This window comes from Pomacea canaliculata, linkage group LG12 (genome assembly GCF_003073045.1).
Source record: "Pomacea canaliculata isolate SZHN2017 linkage group LG12, ASM307304v1, whole genome shotgun sequence".
NCBI classification, from domain to species: Eukaryota; Metazoa; Mollusca; class Gastropoda; order Architaenioglossa; family Ampullariidae; genus Pomacea; species Pomacea canaliculata.
Window position 1 is genome coordinate 7299633 of NC_037601.1, and position 20899 is coordinate 7320531.

The 20899-nt window shown below is 36.6% G+C and overlaps 1 protein-coding gene and 1 long non-coding RNA gene across 3 annotated transcripts in view; one reads left to right on the plus strand and one right to left on the minus strand.

Annotated features, from left to right (window-relative positions):
- The first annotated feature begins 1672 nt into the window (after positions 1 to 1672).
- Positions 1673 to 20889, plus strand: LOC112576806 (dynein heavy chain 5, axonemal-like). Of its 2 annotated transcripts, XM_025259552.1 has the most exons (12): positions 1673 to 1995; positions 4147 to 4275; positions 4405 to 4486; positions 5843 to 6000; positions 7187 to 7376; positions 12615 to 12778; positions 14798 to 14974; positions 15215 to 15328; positions 17792 to 17899; positions 18331 to 18640; positions 19752 to 19888; positions 20644 to 20889. In XM_025259552.1, the coding sequence occupies exons 1-12, from the start codon at positions 1936 to 1938 to the stop codon at positions 20743 to 20745; spliced, it is 1731 nt and encodes a 576-aa protein (XP_025115337.1). In that variant the 5' UTR covers positions 1673 to 1935; the 3' UTR covers positions 20746 to 20889. The 2 variants fall into 2 exon arrangements, with proteins under 2 accessions (XP_025115337.1, XP_025115338.1); XM_025259553.1 differs by lacking the exons at positions 1673 to 1995; positions 4405 to 4486 and having other exon boundaries at positions 4145 to 4275.
- The window catches only part of LOC112576807, a 31000-nt gene continuing 18674 nt past the window's right edge, over positions 8574 to 20899 (minus strand). Inside the window, exons 3-4 of the long non-coding RNA XR_003101918.1 lie at positions 11210 to 11310; positions 8574 to 10762 (exon numbers count right to left, since the gene is read on the minus strand). This is a non-coding gene — a long non-coding RNA (uncharacterized LOC112576807). The remainder of the gene's footprint in view (positions 10763 to 11209; positions 11311 to 20899) is intronic.

A 20899-nucleotide genomic window follows, 5' to 3' on the forward strand; every position in this document is an offset into this window, starting at 1 on the left:
GCTCAGCACCGTCGGGTAGCGAGGAAGGGATGGCCCTGATGCCATTCCCACCCTAGTTTCGTCCCCTGGCCACGGTGGTCTGGCCAGTTTATGGCCCTTAATTATACGGTAGCCTTGCGTCCCTTCCTCTCTGGTCTCCCTTTGGTTCTCTTTGGGGTGATGGAGCTATTTTCCCAACGGTGTGCGGACACCGAGTTCAGGTATAGGGCTGTGCCTCTTTGTAACGTGTATTATCTCGCGGACGCTGGGCCTGTGGGTAGGGAAAGGTTTTGGAGTTTCTCGAAGCCTATAGAAACCTGCCACACAGGTATATGTGGACTGGGAAGACGGCAGGGCGGAGAGACCTGTGCCCGTCTCTGGAAGTTAGTCGGGGTTGCCACGTGCTGTGTGGACTGTCGCTGGAACTGCCGTGGTGTCTAGAAGAGGGTTCCAGCAACCATTTCCCCGCGTTTGTTGTGAGATAGAACAAAGCGGTGTCACGAGCCACTGTGTGAGTAGGCTTAATTAAATCTTTACCTTTGTTTTTCACCCCGATGGCTACCCTGGCCAGTATGCAGACGTGTACGGTGTGTGACCGCGAGTGTGAACTGCGCGGCCTGTGCATGCGCGCATGTGTGCATAGGTGTGCACGCGCGCTGGTGTATATGTGCAGAGCTGGAATGTTGATCGTTGCTGTCACGGGGTTTGGTGTTTTCTTTTTTTAGGTATAATGTTTGGTAGCCGGGGAGTCATTCTTTAATTTGTTTTTTCTTATTTAATGCTGCTTTGCCTTTTAACAATAAAACAGCATGTTGTGATGCTACCACTGTGTACGTGCGTGCGTGCAGTACCCCCCCCCCCATCCTTTTTTACGTAATGTGCCGAGTGCGAACGCCATTAACTGTCAGCAGGGAGTTTGCCCCCCCCAACGCCGAACATCTTCCTACGCCACTGAATATAACAAAACTAACCGATCCGAAACTGAACGACACACCGAAAAGAATTCACTTTTTTGGAAAAAAGTTTCTTGTGAACTTCAAGGTCGGCTAAGTGCTAAGTAGATGGGAAAAAAAAAAAAAGAACTCAATACGAGGTATATTAGTTTATATATAGTAAGAGCTAGAATGGAGAATTCTCATAGCAAACTTTTGTCCTCATCCTTGGAACGGACTGCATGGTTGGCGCTAGCTATAATAGGTTTTTAGGAGACGCGACTAACCGCCGTTTAGTAAACCTTGTAGTCAAAAGAGCGAATTAGTCCGGCTACTGAATTTATGGTGTATAATGACTAAGATCTGCTTGTGACTCGGGAAAATTTATCAGCCAGGCAACTGTTAAGATGTGCGTGTATCAACTATCAGCAACCATACAGTCCCAATAAAGGCAAAATTTAATCCGGGCTGAAGTTTTAGCACCAACAGCTATAGGTGGATTAATTAAAGAACATTGATCAAAATGTCTTACATAAACAAAGTTTACAGTCATTATGAAGACTATGACATTAAATTATTGTGCTCAGAACAGCTTCTTTTAGAGAGGGGGTTAACAATATAATTTAGACATGTTAACTGCATGCTTGGAGGTATCTGGTTGGGCTCACAAAAATAGACACCAACCTTTGTCAGTACAAACAGATCTGACAAATGGACAGCTACGTAATTCTAAGGGCTGCAAAAGGCATTTGAAATTTAAAACAACCAGGCGCCGGATCAAGTGCATGTATAAATACACAATAGACGACACGTTACATACAGAAAACCCGAGGAATCTATTTGACACATGTTGACCAACGTGTTTAGTTTTTAATGCGAAGATGACTTTGCTTTGCGTCGCTGTCTACGCATGCGCACAAGAACAGCAGTTTTGCTGGTGGTGCAACAGAAATTGTTGACCGGTTGGATGGACGTCTTGTGGTTACAGTCGAACATTTAAAGACATCTGCAACAATACACAGTAATGGACCAACAATGGCGACAGAAAATAGCAAAGGCGTTGGACTACGTTCCCTCAACGAAGGTATGAAATCTGTTCTGAGGCCGTTAATAATTAGTGATCTTGAATGGACTCAGACGTGATAGCTGATGACAACGTACAAATACGCATAGATCTCTGAAGCTAATTCTAATATGAACTGAAAAAAGACTTAGCCTGATATCCTACCAACAGTTATCCTAAAAAAATAACTGGAATGAAACCTCAAAGGGACTCCTGATTTTTGAGATTCACGTAGCGTTTCGAATATTGAGTAACGGCTGCGAAAAAGCTATGTAGCGTTTGCTCACGTTTTCAGATCAGTAAGCGCAGATCAGTTCAAACACCCAGAGCTAGATTGTATGAGCGTTTATATCCCATTTTTCTGTCTACTAAAGCTAAGGTTACTATAACTTGTATAAGTGCTATACATCTAAAAAGTTTGGTCCTATTAGCAGGGCTATGAGATATGTATATAAACCATAAGGTCATGTATCCACAAATTAATTCATGTTTTATGGGAAAGAGCTTGGGTTGGGTGTATGGGAAGGTGGAAAAACAATGAAAGAGTGAAGTAGATGGTTCATTTTCAGTGTTTAGTGTCAGGTTGTAAAGGGGCTGAACATGTTCTGTTGGAGCCCATTTTTGTGATCTCCCATTTGTGTATGGCAAACTTTGTGGCTGCAGTGGGAGCATGCTCGACGAATGGGAATCTCAGAGGTGTGTTTCCCAAGCTTAAAGATCAGTTTAATGGGTTAATTTATTCTGCTTTGGCTTTAGAGGGTTAATTGTAATTTAGGTTTATTTATTATATAGTTACCTCTAGCATTTCCATTATATTTACTTTTCTTATAATTAGGTTTTAACCTTTTGTTTATGAAGTATTTTTTTTTTTAATTTTTTTTCATTGCACAGAGCAGTGGGATATACAAAAAAAGTTCTGAGGTCTACCTCTCGGATACAAAATTTCTGGTCATTGTAAATTAAACGTGTTTTCTTATTTATTCCTGCTTAGTCTAACCATAGTTTCTAATGCAATGAGCCTAAATTAAAGGAGAAAATTAATTTTTGCATGCATGTCAACCAAATTTTAAAACAATATTTTCATAGTTGTATGCTTGATATGAGAGCTGCAAGTGTAAAAACTGAAATAGAGTACAGAGCAGAAATAATTCAGTACCATAGCTTCCTTTGTTTAGTTTTTTTTTTTTTAAAGTCGGATTTTATTCTAATTACAACAGGATTTATTGGTTATTTGATGCTATGTGTGCAGCTGCTTGACCTTTTCTTTACTGTGTCTAAACACTAAAACTATAAATATTTTTTTAAATATAAAACTTCAAAACTTTTTTTGAAGTACTGCAGTTATGTCCTGTTTAGTTCTTGCATTTGCATATATCATAATGTTAGTTTCTTTTGCATCCAGATTTTAAGTTTAATATAATGTTCAAAAGAGTGTTGAAAATATTTTGTAACAAATTGTCTAAGATTATTTCAAGAATGCTTTTTTTTTTTTGCTTCTGAAAGAGTACAAATGTAAATTGAAAGCTAGATAAAATTTGCTGAGCTCAAAATAAAATATCTAAAAAGAAAACTTATAACATCAAAATTCAAAATAAAAGCGGATCAATATTAGCTCAAAATAAAAGATCTGAAAACTTTACAACATTAAAAGTCATTTGAATAGTCTTTATATATTTCTAAATTATTTATCACTGAAAGACTACAGATGTATTTTGTTATGTAAGCATTATCTGAGGTTTTCTCTGGGTGTATGCTCTGGGTGTATGTGTGTGAGAGAGAGAATAAGTGCAGAGTATCTATGATTGAATGACGGTGAAGGAATCTGATGCATACTAGTAAGTGTGTGTTGGTGCAACTTTATGTATGTAAATGCCGTGAACCTGCTTTTGTGGGTGGAGTAAGGTACACTATTATTATTATATTGTTACCCTTTCACTGTGAAGAACAATATAGAGAAACTATTTCCATTGAAATGAAGTGCAAAGATATTAATAAACAGCTGAATGCAGCAATGCACTTATGGACATTGAACAAGAATATTTTATATATGAGTAAGGTATTTTACTGCTCTGCAGTGTGTATAAACTTTACAGCCAGACTATTTTACATTTAACATTTGAGTATACTTTACATTTGAGCACATTTTAAATAAATTAAATACATTTTCTACAGCATAGGTTAAAGGGAAAGAAAGGAGTTGTTCAACTTGATTCAAGGCATCACTACATCTTTGAGAGAATTGCACAAGTCATTGATTTGGACCCTGCTAGTGTAGAGCGGATTATCATAGAAGAAGACAAGGTAACAGGAAAGATCATCTTGCTCTTGGTTCCTTACACCTGATTATATTACCTTTTGTATTTAATTTGTTGCTTGATTTTTTTTTTACTAGGCTTATATTTACAACACCATTATTTTTTCTTACTACAGGAGAACGATATGAATTTATTTTTTAAAGCACATGGAAGTCGGACGCTCGTTTTTTCCTTCCAATATCCACATGAAATTAAAGGTGAGAAAATGTATATGTTCATCTCTCTTGCCATAGAAAAGAATTTTTTGTGTCTAGCCCTAACCCAGCTGCTGAGTGCAGCATGGAAAATAAAACCTACAGTTATGCAAATAATATGAGCTTTGTGGTGGTCTTGTATGACCAGCCCACCCCTGTGTAGCCACGTGAGAGCAGTGTTGGTTATAGTTGTTAGCAAGTGTTAAAATGAATGTGGCATGTTTAGTTTTAAGCTTCAGTCTCAGGCTTATTAAGACAAGGTCTTATACAGTCTTATACAGTTGCTGTCAATATCTGCACCAGGACATTCCTTTTTCAACATGTTAAAACTGGACTTGAGGCACTTTTTGCAGGAGGATGTAGTCAGTATGGTCATAGACCAAACTGTAGAGTTCCAAGTTGTGTTTGTGGGGATTGAAGGTATTGGCTATGGTGTGTTGATTGTTCGATGCAAGCTATAGGAGTTTTAGTTAGGTCTGTGGTTGGATTCTCCTAGTCCAAATTTTCCTGCTGTTCATTCTCAATGGTAATAAACATCTTGGCCAATCTTTATAATAACTGAAAACCACTAATATGTCATTCTTTGAAATTATCATCATAACTTTGTCTAGCTGACCATAGAACTGTTACCTGTTCTCTTTGTGGGGTAAAATTGGAGCATAGACCTGGTGACTTCGTTGGGCATGGCAGAGATGCAAATAAAAAGCAGTCTACTTCAATTAGATGTGGTTAGATTAGGTTCAGTTAGATTAGGTGGTTCCAACTGATTCCTTCTGCGCAAGAAATCTTACACCATTGCTTATGCATTCTTTCTTCCCACTAGCACTTGAATACAATTTGCTCTTTTTAGAGTATGCATGCACACACACACCTGCATAAAGACATATATATGTTTAATCTACTTTAAACTCTTTCCCTAGTCTGTAATGGACTCTAATCTACTTATATAATGTGTAAAGAAAAGCTACTGCTAATGGAAACCCACCCTTCAAAAAGCAAACAAAAACAAAGATGAGCAATAGTCCTCAAAATAACAAGTTTATCAATATTCATTCATTTATGACATGTTAATGTTACACAGTTTTGCAGATACTATTGTAGATATCATTCAGAAAATGCTTTTTTTCTCAAGGAATGAAAATAGATTTTTAAAAAGTAAACTAGCATTTTGTGTTACTAAAGATTTTGTAAAAAGTCATGAAGTATTTTTCTGAAACCCAGATGGATACTTATCATTTACTTATCATTGCCATGCTATATATTTTTAACAAATAATAAAGCACAGTTCATAATATTAAGCGATAGTGTTGAACAGTGGCAGAAGATGATCCTTCATAATTATTCCATCATATTTTTCAGCATTCAGGGAATTTAGTGGTGCTCAAAGACCTTCACTTGGAACAATAAAGTCAAGCCTGATGGATGGAAGTACAGTAGAGGATAAAGGACTTATCCTTGCTTTTTTACGACTGCCATCTAATGATGCTGTAGAAATTACTGACATGGATATATCAAAGGTAGGTGTTACATTTATTTTCTAAATTTCTAAAGTTTTAGTGTAACTTTATTTTAATTACATTTAAGTCTCCTCTCTGATGCATTTGTCATGCTTTAAGATATTCATTTATTAATAATAAATAAGTTATCATAATACATTTAGCAAGAAGCAGAAATCCATTATATCCCTATCGTTTTGGTTCTGCAGAGAAGTAAAACTGAAATTATTACAATTCATTATCATTCATTCACTCCCACATTCATGCATTTTTAGTATGTATCAACCCAGTATATTACCTCTAGTATCACAGCTAATTTCAATCAAAGTGAGTGGTCACATTCACCACAGAAGTGGATGACATTTTGTAATATACAAACAGATATTTCGGGTCACTAAATAAATGTCGCAGTTTAATCTGATATAACAATCTTGTAGAAATCTTATATTGTCTTCTTTTAAAATAAATTAGATCTTAACATTAAATAGCTGGAAAAAACTTTCAAAGCTGGGATAGGTGCAGAAAGAGGTAGAAAACTCTAGACCTAAATGGACTATAACCAAAACAAGGATATTAAGCAAACATAACAAAAGCAGTCAGGTCATGCATCTCCATGATACTGTCAACAATTTAGATTTGATCAGTGAGCAAACAACATTCTGGTAACCAGCGATGCAGTGGTTACATCATATACAGTCATATAGACTATGGTCCAGAACCAGGATGTGTAAAAACCAGAGATGGCTGGACAAGTGATCAGTCAATGCCCAACAAAATGTTGAGTGAACAGGTGTCTACACTGAGGAAGAATTGTATATTATGTCCAGGCCATTGTTTGCAGATTGCAGTCATAGATGAGGAGCTTAGAAGACTGAAAGAAAAATCTGAAAAGCTTCAGTCTGCTTTGAACAATTGTGAGAAGTTAACGTAGCCATTCCAGCTGAGAAGCAGCAAGACTAAAATGTCTTGAGAACAAAGTGAAAGATGTTAAGGCCCAGTAGAGCACCCATCAGAGTTGTATCAACATTATTTCAACAGTAAAATTATAGTTTCAAAAATAGACCGATTTTATATTTGTTAATTTTTTTCTGTATGTTTAAACATTTACTTTTCAGATATGCTATGCATCAAGTTTCTGGTAAGATGATGAGTGGTGCAAATGTGTATACTTAGGACTCTATGTTTATTGCTTACTTTTTTGTTGTAGAAAGTGTTCTTGACAGTAGTGGATGCTAAGGAAGGCCATTTACACATTGCAAAGAATCTGCTTTGTGATATCTTTCTACCAATGATGAAAAATATGAATCTTGGATGGGGATACCTGGCAGGGCCTCAGAATAAATCTGTACAAGCTTCATTTTTATACAGATTGGAAAAATTCTCAAGTTCACTTCAAGGTCAGTCACATCTTGAAAATATTGCAGAAGCATATAAGATATAGATTTACATATATTACTTCAGAATTTCTCTGAGTCAGTGGTAGATTCTGGCATAAATGCTGGCATCAGCACTGTTTGGCAATTGGCCCTGTTCGGTCCAGAGGGGATGGAGGGAGCAATACAGAATATGAATTTGCACCCAGTGTTACAATAAAAAAATAGGTGTGGTTTTCCGTATTAGATTGAGTGATGAAACTTAAGTCCCAGGCTCCTATTTCGTTGTCAATGGCTCGTTTGCGCTTCTTAAATCTAAGGTGTCAGCCGCTCTAAGAAATTGAGTCTTTGCAGTCGAAGGTATTTCAAGCAAAGCATTTTATTTACAGTTTGTACAACAGTGTCTACTTGTATACACACTTGCAAATCGGCGACACATGCTGAAAACACAATCATCAGCGAAACACGCTGAAAACAAACAATAAATAACAAGGACAGCCAACTCTAGGCGCGCACAGTGGGTCAGCGTTGCCTTAACTTGTGTTCGCGGTATGGAAGCTTAATTAAGTTATTGACAGGAAACTTCTGGTCACTTTGTTTTGTATCCACAAGTATCTTGGAATCCTTTGATATTGAAGAAATCCTCTTAGTAAGTATGTTTTGATACATATTTTTTAATATGTGAATTAAAATGTAAAATATCTACCCTCAAACAGAGCATTGTATCGTAGTATTTGTATTTATTTTAGAGTCAAGATGGTTTTGTCAGCAAGTTCGCGCTCTCTAGCTCATTGTTTTTCTGAGTGGTTACAGAGGGTAGTTTGTTGTGAGTTTATCTTTTCTTAATTCAGACTAAGGCTCTAAAGAACGTGCCTTAAACTCCATTTATTCTGTAATATGTTTGAATCCTTATTTATTTTTTTAACAATGTTGTTTTGAACACATTTACATCATGTGCTGTGTTATCAGGATGATAGTGTACTTGAAATGGGTGGCGAAGATAAATTGGACGTTAAATCCTTCACCTACCCCTGATATTTACATGTTTCATTACCATGAAATAAATATGCACAAGACAGCAAATCGTTTAGTGACCTTTCATACCAGGATAAAAATAGAGCTTAGAGTTAAAAAGTAGCTATTTTCTTCCATTATCTGTTTTGTTTTTTTACTTAAACTTGTAGACAAAATTTGTGTAATCGTAATTGGTTTGATCAGGTTTTAATGGAGATCTTGGAAGAGTCTTAATGTAGTGCTTTGATGTCAGATGACAACATTTCAGACAATGTAAAGGAAATAATCCTTAATGTTGGTGGTAAGTATAGAGGCTGAAAAGATGTGCACTGTTTTGAGTACAGTATTAACAATGCTTAGAAAAAACCAGCAGCTTGAAGAAAATACTGAGTGTATGCTGAAGCAATTTTTTTTCTTATATATATTAATAGTGCTTTTTCCTCTAGACAATGATATGATGTGAATGGCATTGATCCTACATTCAGTTATTTTTAGTTCGACTTTATTTTTGTTTTTTAAATGCACTTTTCATATATTAATAATGCGGTACCAGTAAACTGTTCATAAATTATTTCATTTGAGATCACATTGTATATCTCTACTTTTTTAGGACCTGCACTACTTCATGATTTACAGTTTCTTAACCAGTGTTCAGTGAAGAAGAGCAAGTTTAAAACTGCTGCAAAAGAAAAAGCATATTTAAATTTTTACAAGGAATTTTTAATTGATTGTAAAGATATTGAAAGGCATATATCCCATCTCTGCATCAACATGGATCTGCCTAATGGTATTTGAAACAATGGTAAATGAAAACTACAACTTGGCTAATAATCAGTCTGCAACTGATTTAAGTGAGGTGACTGATGAAATAGAGATTGTAGAATACATTGGAGGCTATATGTGCTTTGTAATGTTAAGAAATGAACAATTAAATTATCTCACAATGAGAAACATGATATTTTGTCTTCTTTAAAAGAACTCACACATGAACCTGACACCAGTACATCAAGAGCTTCTGAGTGCTGTGAAATCAATGACACATTCTGGATAGAGGGGAACTTACAGACTTAAAACCTATGTGGTTAAAATTTTTCAGAAGTTCAAGTCTATATTTAGACAATGCTTTGATGAACAGGTGGATTTTGTCCTTTGATTTGTATTTTACCAATTGTTGCCAGACAGAGTCAGTTAGGACTTGCTTATATGAACAAATGTACACTGTCCTAGCATCGTAGAATATTTTAGTTATAATTGTCAAATTGTATTTTATGGTTCATGCATTCCGCAAGTGCAAGAAGTGTATGGAAAAGTTTAAATGGTCAACACTTACCTCAACAACAAAACAGAAGGGACGTAGAAAAAGTCTGAAGGCTTCCAGATCAAATGTGTAATTTGGGGGTTTAATTTTGAAAATCCACCTCTATCCAGAATATGGGTCAGTGATCTGCACTCCTGAACATACAGTTCTGTGATCTAACACATACCCTCCTTCCATCACCTAATCCTTTGTTAAACGTATATGCTGTTGCTTTAAAAGTTTTTTGAAACACAACAACTGATTCCAGATTTATGTTATTGACTGCCCCATGTTTATTGTATGTGCTAATACCTTTTCATACTGTCTACTTTGCTGTGAAAAGAAAATGCCATTTGCAAGCATATTTGGTAAAATGGAAATTAAAAGTATGATGGTAATTTTGTCATCTATCCCTCTCTAAACCCATGAGAATTTAAATTGTCATCACAAAATTAATACATACTGAGTTGACATGATATATATGTCCTTGTATTTTGATTAATTTTGTATCATCTCCTTTATTTACATTTGTGCAAGATTGATATTGATCACAATGTTATAGTGTTAAAACCACCCTCCCAACTTCACGTTGATGCAATTCTCTGCTTAAAGAGAGACATTATACTTAATAAGATAAGATAAGACTTTATTTTTCCCAGAGGGCAATTCTGTTGCAGCTCGATTAAAATTAAAATTCATACACAATTGCATGCACAAAACTATTCATGTCTTTAATGTGTCAATGTCATGGTCATAAAAGTAAAACATTCAAAAGTTTAGGTTTAAGTAGAAAATGATTATCATCATACATTTAATACTTTTTGTATAAAAGCTAAGTGGACTGTTTTGGCAAGCCTAATTATCCGAAAAGCGTTGTATTCTTAAGCATTATGTAAGTAGAGGAGCTTTACTTGGTGTATATATAACTATAAGATAAAAATTGATGTTAAATGTTTATTCCATGGCTTTTAATCACTTTGGCACTTATATTCATGCAAACTCAATTCAATAAAGATAACTGCCTAAGTAATTGCATTTTTTTATTGTTCATCTGTATTTCAGCCAAGGTCAGGAACAAGGCAAAACAAGACACAGGAGTCTGTAATAAAGGAACATATAGTAGCTCATTCTTATCCACTGATTGATACCATTGTGGAAGTATCAGTATATGTAACATGCAGTGCACAATCAGAAATTTATACTGCGAGTTAATAAAAGATGTGTCAAGGGTAAAACTGCTGCAGTCAGCAGTCTTAAATTGTAAAGAAAGGTTATAATAAACCTCTTATTATTGAAGCAACAGTTAGGTCTACTCTTATCATCAATTCTTTAGCTTAGCTACTGCAGATGTTATATGTGAGTATCTTACCATGCAAGGATGTAAAGGCATCAAGAGGTATAATGCAGAATGTTAAAGCTATAGAACCATTAAGAACATTAAATTGGTAGACGTAATGACAAGTTTCACATAAAACACATTTATTAATCATGCATTACTCTTGACAGTGACCATATTGTATCATAGTAATGAATAATTAATGCTCACTGATGGCTTCCTAGTTTATGGCTTAGGTGTTTCAATGGTCTTTTTTGGCATAAACTCTGTGGGTAGACTTACTGGGATAAGGTGATGACAAATGCCTTTACCTGAAAGTGAAAAAATAGGTAGAGATCTACAGGCAGATAAAAAGTAGCAAATTATTTCAAATAGAAATAATGATTCAGGTAATAATGAGGGTAATGATGTGTGGTGGCTGTTGTCAGGCTGATAAAAGATGAGAGTGGGTGCAGTGATGAAGTACCATCCAGTTGTAGATTAAGGTAGAACTGTTTTTCAAGCGGTAGTTTAAGCAAACCAGGGGTCTTCACTCCCTGCAAACTGCAAACAACTGGGGTCATAACATCTAAGCAGTCCTTTAGCAGCTGCTGGTCTCATATGCTGCATACTGTTGAATAGTTTTACATCTCTACTGTCACTTACTCCACATCAAAATTTAGAAAGATGTGAGGGGTGGATTTGGAGTAGTATCACTAAGTATGAGTAGTAGAACCCTATGTTGAGAAATCAAGCACGAAAACTATCCATGGCTATAATGTCTTAACCAAAGTAGGAAATGTGTATCAAGAGAGGTTTGTTTATCAATGTGAAATATAACTGGGAGACAGTAGATGACAAACTCTGTAGTCTGTGCCAACTCTTTATTGATACCTGCATGGTAGTGATGACTATAGCAGTGCCAATCTGCATAACATGAAAGTTTAAGAAGGTCCTTGTGAGTGGCTGGGCCATATAGGATGCTGTAAATATATCCCTTCACATGAATGCATGATTGATTTTCTATGCTACCAATCAAACAACGAGACTTTAAAGTGATTTTAACACAGCAACTGGTCTTGGTTTATAAAAAGTGACTAGGTTATCATCATTTGCAGAAACTTTTATTCCTCATCAGCCTTTCCACTAGTTCAGGAAACTACCATATAAAAATAACATGCATGTGTATCCTCTTTCTCATGTTTTCCTCAAATACAATATAGAAAAATATGCAGGAAATAAAAGATCAGAAACTGACACTCATACATTCACCGTATCTCTATTCCATGTAACTGTGATATATTACTCTGGTTTATCTGCCAGTATCATTCTATAGGTATGTACCAGGTGGAGAAAGTTGTACCAAAAAATTTGAATGAGAGACTCAAAATTAATGGAGAAATTGTACCAATGTACCTAGCAGCAGGTTGGTACTTGCTGTAACCTGTTTCTGTCCATGATGTTAGTGGGGCTGTTTCTGAAGGATAGAGTGGGGTTACTGACTCCTTTAAATTTACCATATTTTACAAGCACATTACAAATGAATTATTAACTTTGGATTATTGTACCCATGTATATCTTAGTGTCATTTAGTTTTCAGTCACCAAAACCATATTTCTGTTTTATCTTGTTGCAGTTACTAAGGAGTGTTTGGAAGAAAAAGAAACCTTGTCGCAGTGCAATGTTGATGATATTCTTCAAGTCAAATCACCTTCAGATATATTTAAAGTAGCAGCATCTGTGGAGACTGTGAAAAAGTTAGAGGCTTGCGTGAGGGGATGGATAAAACATATTGAACTTGTAAGCTACTTTTCCCTCGTTTTGTTTGTCAATAAAGTGCCTTGTAACTAGATGTCACTAATTTAAAAATATTAAAATTCCTTTTTACATAGTGACTTCCTATTACATTTGACACATCTCCTCATGGGTGTCTCACAATCCTGAGTGTGTCAAGATGTCGAAAATTAATCTAAAAAGGGTATAGTTTCAAAATGGAATAAAAACCTTTAAATGTAATGAGAAATTCACCGACATTTTCAGATTTGATACATTGTTTTTAATGCTCTTAGTCTACAATGCATAAATATACAAGATCTATAAAATACGCAAATAACAAAACAATTTTCAGCAGTATGCACATTCCAAGTTCTGGAGAGGGCAAACTATACCAGCTGAAGCCCATCTCTGCTGAATGGGTCATGTCATCAAAGAACAGATCTAGAAAACAGCAAGAAGAAGCAAGGTCCTCTATTCAAGCACTGCAAGGACACCTTAATTAAAGGGGAACCTCCAGTGGTGCAATTTCAAACCTAAAAAACTGGAAGCTGCTGGCGGCAGCAGAAATTGGTGGTATAGGCTGATCCCTGCAGTCCCCAGAACTTTGACACCAGCAGCAGAGACTCGATGATGCCCAGGAATGATGTCATGGAGTACATATAACAGTCATTACAACAACTGCCTTTGGGTGGGCCATTTGTTCCAGACTCTGGTTAGGTCACTTGAGAAGCCACAAATACAAATGAGTAAAGCAAATTATCATCTTCTTTGGACATGAAGGATAACTAACGGCATAGACCAAAACCACATATCATTATACATAACATAAGGTAATAAAAGTCATTTGAAAAAAGTGAAAAAAAAACGATTTTTCCCGAGCAGTACATCCATCGGCAAAACAAGCCATCCACAACAATGTATGCAAAATTGTTTATCAATCATCACCCCTTACCTTAGCAGTAAAGAAACACCTAGCTGCAGAAAAACATGCTGTACAGATCTTCCTCATGTAGCCTTGTAACTTACACAAAGTCACAGCTTCTTTAAAACATTTTAACTTCTTTGATCACAAAGTTGACTAAAATATTTTATTCATACTTGTTAATGCATACACGAGTTACATTGATAAAAATGGGAGGTTGTTGGACTGGCAGAGGTTGTGCCGCTATACTTCGTGGAAACGGCAAATGATGAATGCCACCACGAACTAATATCCCTGGACTGCATAGCTTCCGGTTTATTCACATTCTTTGTTACGGCTCGCCGAGACTGACAGCGGATCACTTCACAAGAGGCCAAGAGTGAGTCTCAGTATACAGACATCAGTCTATCAATACACGTCCGTGATGCCACAGACTCTAGTACAGTGGGGAGGAAGCCAAACATGAGTATGGTGTGGACGTCCTTGAACACAGGAAAGTGGTTGGGAGCAGTCATCAGCTGTACACCTATCTCTGGCATCTAATACCCATTCACATTTCTGCCTTTCCTCACAATGTCACCATTATTCAAGTCTTTGGTCCCCCTTTCATGCACAACAACAGTGATGTCGATGAGTTCTGTGAACAGCTAGAGAGGGTCCTGAAAGTTGTAGTATCAATGAAAGGTATCTGGTCATGCTCAGCAACTGGAATACCAAGGATAAGCCCAGAAACACACCAACAATGTTCAGTCAGCTGATGAAATATGTTGTGCCACACAGCTATTCAACCAGCCTTTCTTTGGCCTTAAATACCATTGCTTTAAGCACTTGACTATCCACATTTCCAAGAAATTGTTTTCCAACAAAACCTAATGTCTACAAGAAGTACCTATATCCAAGTGCTAATCAGACCTGATACTGCTTAACTTAGGTGATTGAACAAGAAAAGGTGGTTTCTATTGCTCATGCTAAAAAATTGATGAGAAAAGTTTAACCCACATATGCCACACTGTCAGATAACAGTAACTTGGTATGCCCAAGATGTCCAGGAGTTAAAAAAAGACATGCCTGAAAGTTACAAAAGTACGAGGACTGATGATGTTTTTGACATCTTTTTTCAGGTAATAGTGATAGCTGAACAGATTCGCAGTGAGCCTAACAATACAGGACTCCATCGTGAGGTGATTTACTGGAAAAAGCGCATGGCAAAGTTTTGCTCCCTTACTGAACAGCTGAAAACTCCACAAGTGCGACATGTGCTTTGCATTCTCCATGCAGCAAAATCCAGGCTTGTTGAGGTCTGTTAAACGATTTTAAAAATACATTCAGAGACATTGCTGGATAAACAAGACATGCAAGGATACACATTTGGTGTGTGAGAGTGTTATGGGCATAAACTGGATGGAGTGTCTTTGTGCATTAACATAAAAATGAGAGAATGCAAAGGTGTGTTTCTACTGTGTATAGCAGTAGTATTTATTGATATAAACGATATCATGTGGCCTCTCTAACCATCAATTATAACTTTGATTTGCAAGGTTTGGAGAAAGCTTGATGGAAAGATCACAGACATAGCTAATGAAGCAAAAGACAACGTAAAGTATCTGTATACTGTTGAAAAGTACTGTGAGCATCTTTACAGTCCCAGTCCAGTGAGTCACATGTAACTTTTTTTTTGAGAGCCTGTTTAGATTTCTTTAACAGTACTGGATGAAATAATGCTAGTAATGCGTGTTCTATAAATTTAAGAAATCCTTGCCTGAAGTTGTGACTTTAATGATGACAGATTGCTATATGGCTTTTCATTTATTGTATATTAAAATCAGCACAAACTGGCACAAGTGTGACTTGGAAAGAAGTATTATAATATAGCGAATCTTCTGCTTTTAGATGGGGGAAGGGTGCTTTACGCCAAGTCAGCAGCTAAGGCTATGTCATGGCAAAGCAGCCATCCCTGTAAACAAGCGCCACATGCAGAGAAAGAACTGTTTAGGGAGAACAATGCAAAACAGCATTGCTGAAAGCTCATATAGGAGCCTGTCAAAAAGAACTGATCTATTCTACCTTGGAAACCAACAAAACAGTTCTTCTAGCAAGAGAGTGAAGCAAGAGAATTGGTTTAGAGCCGACAGTGCTTTTTTCTCCACACCCCTGTACTCCTTTCCACTGCTGAACCTTGGCTAATCGCATAAGTGGCACAGTGTGAGGCATGTAACCACAGGGGGAGTGACATATTATCTATAATATAGTATAAATAGCAAACAAAAATCAACTTTTGCGCCTTAGCTCAACGTGATGGGTTTTGTTATCTCTCCCCATAGGCATGGTTGCCTTGAGGTGACTAGTTCTGACCTCTGCAGCTGTTGAAGGCTCAGAACAGGATGGAGCTTGTGTTAGTGTGCCCTATTCTCTCTAGAGCATTCTTCTTTCATAGATTTTCCAAGTCCAACAAGTTCCTCGCCTGGTTTTATCAGGAAGATTCATCATTTGTAACTTTTGCCACATTGCCACTTGGGGCTTTGGAAAGTCCAAACAATATGTAGGCACTCAAGGCGCTGATATCCACAATGTTGTAGAAGATTATCATAGATCATCTTCTTGTCTTTCATTTCGTGGTGTAGCAGTGAACCAGTTTGTCCATTGTATCTAACACTGATGCAACTAAAACTCTAATCTGTACCTTTGTGCTATCAAGGATAGACTATTGTAATTCTCTTTTAGCTGGAGTATCTCCTTGACAGACTTCAAAGGTTCCAGAATTAAGCTGCTCACATCATCTGTAAGCCATTTAGATACAAACATATATATATCACCTATCTTTCACTCTTTTCACTAGCTGCCAATCGCGTACTGTGTAGCCTTCAAACTTTCCACTTTGACTTAGCTGTTTCAGGCACCGACCCTCGGTACCTCTCCGAACTCACTCCCATCTGTACACCCACTCATTCTCTTTGCTCATCTTCTGACACCAAGCTTCTGCGAGTCCCACTGACTAAGACAAAGACGTATGGACAGAGGTCTTTCTCCTACCTAACCCTATCAACTTGAAACGGATTACCCATCAGCCTTCGTCACTCAGCTTCTGTTACCACCTTTAAGTCCAATCTTAAGACACATCCTTTCAGAACGACTTCACTGTGACCCTGTGCATTTATGACGTGTGTCCGTATTTTTTTTGGGTATGAGTAGCATCTGTAGTAGGAGTGAGCATGTCTGTTATATGTAAATATGGGTTCAAGTTTGTTTATGATATAGTCTATATATGACTTATGCAAAGTGCTCTGAGCAAAGATTTTGGAAAGGTGCTATATAAATCCTCATTATTATTATTATTAAAAGAATATTTTTAGAACTTTTGTTTGTGGACTCCAAGCTCAGGTAAGTGTAGATGTGTACTACATGGGAAAAAGAACACAATGCAAGGAATTAGATTAGGTCACACACCCAACGATCAAGAGCTAGAATTTTAATTACAAATTCTCTTTAGGAACTTCCATCTTCTTCCCCATGACAACAAAGAAGAATGGACTGACTGTCATTAGAGATTTAGAAGCCATGAATAACCAATAGTCCTACCACTGTGTGTCGCCATGTAAAGCAGATCAGTCCAGTTACAGTTACTAAAGTCCACCTGGTAAAATGTTAATGCAATTAGTTTAACACATACATACACACACAGATGTAATCTTTTACCAGATTTAGCTATAAATCAGGATCCCGTGAAGCTCAAGTACCTAAAAAGTGAACTGATGTAATGCTATAAAGAAAAGTAATGTGTCAATGTGACACTACAAAAGTCTGAGAAAGAGAGATCACCACACAAGAACAAATAAATATAGGAGAGAGAGAGAGATAGACCTGAGTTTATGATAAGAGCTGACAATGATCTCATCATTCATCTTACTGTTTTCCATATCCATGTATCTTTAAATGAATTCAGCTTTCTTCTCTACTTTTCTCACTTCCTTTACCCTCCCATCTTTGTAACAATTAACCTTGCACACATCTATGCAATTTACATGCACAAAACATACCAGTCTGTTTAAAATGTTTTTATGTATCAACAAATATTTTTGTTAAAATTCTTGAAAGTTTTTCTTTGTGTTTTGATGTAGACAAAGATTCAGCAAAGCATTCCTGGATTGATACAGTCTCTGCGGATGATATTTAATGTCTCTAGGTACTATAACACATCAGAGAGAATGAACTCACTCTTTTTCAAGGTAATATGAGGATATTGACAAGAGATTTTTGTTGGAGTAAGAATGAGAGTATTTGATTGGGGGATGGGGGGTAGTTGGTTACATGTTGCTTTAGAGTCTAGTTAAAAGTATTTGATAAACAATTTTAAGAAAATTTCTTTTTAATTAAAAAAATCTTCACAAATGCTCACGTAATCATTGCTATGGAAATATTAAAGAGATTCTATTCCTTTAACATAATATAAAACTGTGTTAAATTGTGAAAATGATTGCTTTGTTAGAATGGACAATAATGAAAAACAAATTATAGAAAGTGGAAAACCAATAGAAATGATGATAGAGGAAATGGCTTATATTGAAAGAACAAATGGAAATGCAAAGCAACATTCTTCTTTTAGCTGGATCCCTCGTGTTATTGCTTGACTCACAAAAACTGCATTTCATGTGGACAGGTCACAAATCAGATGGTCGCCTCATGCAGACGCTTCCTCACAAATGAAAATGAAGAGGGTTTCTGGTCATTGCCGGTGGAGGAGAGGAAGGCAAAAATAAAGGAATGCTTAGAGCTGAATGAAAGTTACAAGAGACAATACCAGAATGTGAAAATAGCTCAAGAAAGCTCTCCACATGAGCGAAAATTTAACTTTTCAGAGTCATACATTTTTTCAAATTTTGACAACTTTGTACGCCGTCTTCAACAGCTGTTGCAATTGTTAGATACTATCGAAAGGTTCTCTCACCTAGATGACATCAAAATTGAAGGTATATTTTAATCATTCATGTATTCTTCTTCCTCTTGTTCCTATTCGCCCCCAGTGGAGCATAGGACCACACCCAGCCATCGGACCAGGTTCTGGGCATCCCTTTCCAGGTGGGACCTGTAACTTGTCATGTGCCTGCATGGCGAGGGCTGTGACAAGCTGGTTTTGTATTTTCCCAGAAATTTGTAGCAGCACATTGCCTGCTGCCACTAGTTTTGATCAAAAAGCAAATATTCACAGTCCTCAATACAAGACTGCACAGTATTATCATTTGGAGCCACATCTAGGCTTGAACACCATTCTGGCAGGCGTGCACAAAAGCTAAATAACAGTAACAGGTAGAAACACTGGCCTGATACTCTGCCTAGGTTTACCTTATTCATAACCTGACTGATGATCAACACTGGTGATGACTTCACCATAGCATGCATTTTAAAGTCTGCTGTTTGAAGTTGTGACTGAGACGAGACAACAAGAGCCATCCTTGCTGTGTTCATACACTTTTTAGGAGGAGAGATGATTTTTCCATCCATGAGTATCTGGCCTTCTCAGAGGGCAGTGCAACTTCCTGCAAGAGGTGCATGCCTAGCAGGAAGGGTGGTGTGGCACCTCCTTCTCAGCCATACTGTCCTTCATCCCAGACAGGCCTGCATTTAAGACAGCACTGGTGGCTATTCAAACCTACACTAGTGGCTCGGTCTATCTCACCAACATTTTTTTTTACTTTTTTGTTAAGTATGAAATCATAAATTTCAATTAAGAAGCCATTAGGGGGCATCTGACAGCTTGTACACTTGCTTATAACCACTGCTGTGAGGATTTTAAGTTTCTGGATTTAGATCTGGTCTCAAGTCATCCATACCTTTCTTGATGTTCATGTGGCTGGGTGTTGGCTTTCTTTTTTCCTCTGTCATCCATTCTTTTAGTGGTGCAATACCTTCTCTAGGTGAAATTACCTTCCTACTTAAATAAATTAACAAATGGATGTATTGACATGCATATGCCATTCTATGTATTATAATTTTAACTCTATTTTGACAACAGACATAATAGTGCATCAACCACATACTTAAACTGGAATCAGGTAAAGTTGAAATTTTTTTTTCATACAGGTATTGAGGTGATTGCTGCAAAAGTCACAAAGGTATTAATGTCCATGAAAGTAAAGTCCTATGACTTCTTAGATGTAAAGGCAACAGACTTTGAAGTGGACTTTAAAAAGTTCAAGCAGAAAATGGATTTATTTCACGTAAGATATCAATAGTTAAATATTTTATCATTTGCTTAAATTTTGAAGCATAATTTTTTGTAAGCATTTCATTATTTTCGGGAATCTAATACTTAAGAACTGTTGTCTCAATTAAATCTGCCTTATTTGAAGACTTTTGTCTAGGAAAACTGAACTAATTTGTGTATATCAGATAAACATCAGTCATTAGTAATACACCTCCGTCAGAGATTTTGAGATCAGCTCTCATTAATGAATTTACATGTGGGAGAACAAATAATGCCATTTATTCATTTTTCTTTTTAAATGTTGATCTGCATGTTTCCAGCACTTCTTTTGAAACAAAGGAAAGCAGAAAAATAATAAATATAGCAAAAGTAATCAGTGTTCAAATATTTAGAATTCTCAGTGCTTTGAATGCTGTTGTTTTGAAATAGAAATATAAGGTTGCATTTACTGAATTTAGCAAATGTAGCCACTTGGTGCACATGAAAGCTAGCAGATTATTTCCAATGATTGAACCACCACCTTCTTTACTATGACCTATAGTCCTTCCCTGGTTTTGAGCAAAAGAGGTCTTGTTATCTCTTGCTTTGAAGGGAATGTATGCAAAGTATATAGTAATTTAATTTATAGTGACAGAGTGAACTTGCTTGTTATAATGAAATCAGTTACAGTGAGGTGAATCTTTGTCGTGTGTCATCTTTTTAATGTTTCTGCTACTGAGTTTCATAATTGTTTTTCTTTTTGTTTACATTTTGTCCTTTTTTTTCTAGAAAGAGGTGGTGGACTTTATATATTCAAAATGCTCAAGTGTCAAGAACACCAAACAAGGTTTGGACATCTTGAAGAAGTTTGGCTGGCTTGAAACTGCCTGATTTGCCTCTTAATGAACAGTATATATCCCTTTTGACTCTATATGGTAGAGACCTTGTTCGGGTTGCATCCATTTTCAATAATATGAAGGCTGATCCTCCTGTAGAGCGTAACCTGCCACCAGTTGCTGGCCACATTTCATGGGTCAGGCACTTG

Bases quoted from the DNA above. Each gene is read 5' to 3' on its own strand.
- LOC112576806 (XM_025259552.1), top strand. From the start codon at position 1,936: ATGGACCAACAATGGCGACAGAAAATAGCAAAGGCGTTGGACTACGTT. The intron at 4,487-5,842 runs GTGAGAAAATGT...CATATTTTTCAG, and splicing joins ATATCCACATGAAATTAAAG to CATTCAGGGAATTTAGTGGT. The intron at 15,329-17,791 runs GTGAGTCACATG...GTTTTGATGTAG, and splicing joins ATCTTTACAGTCCCAGTCCA to ACAAAGATTCAGCAAAGCAT.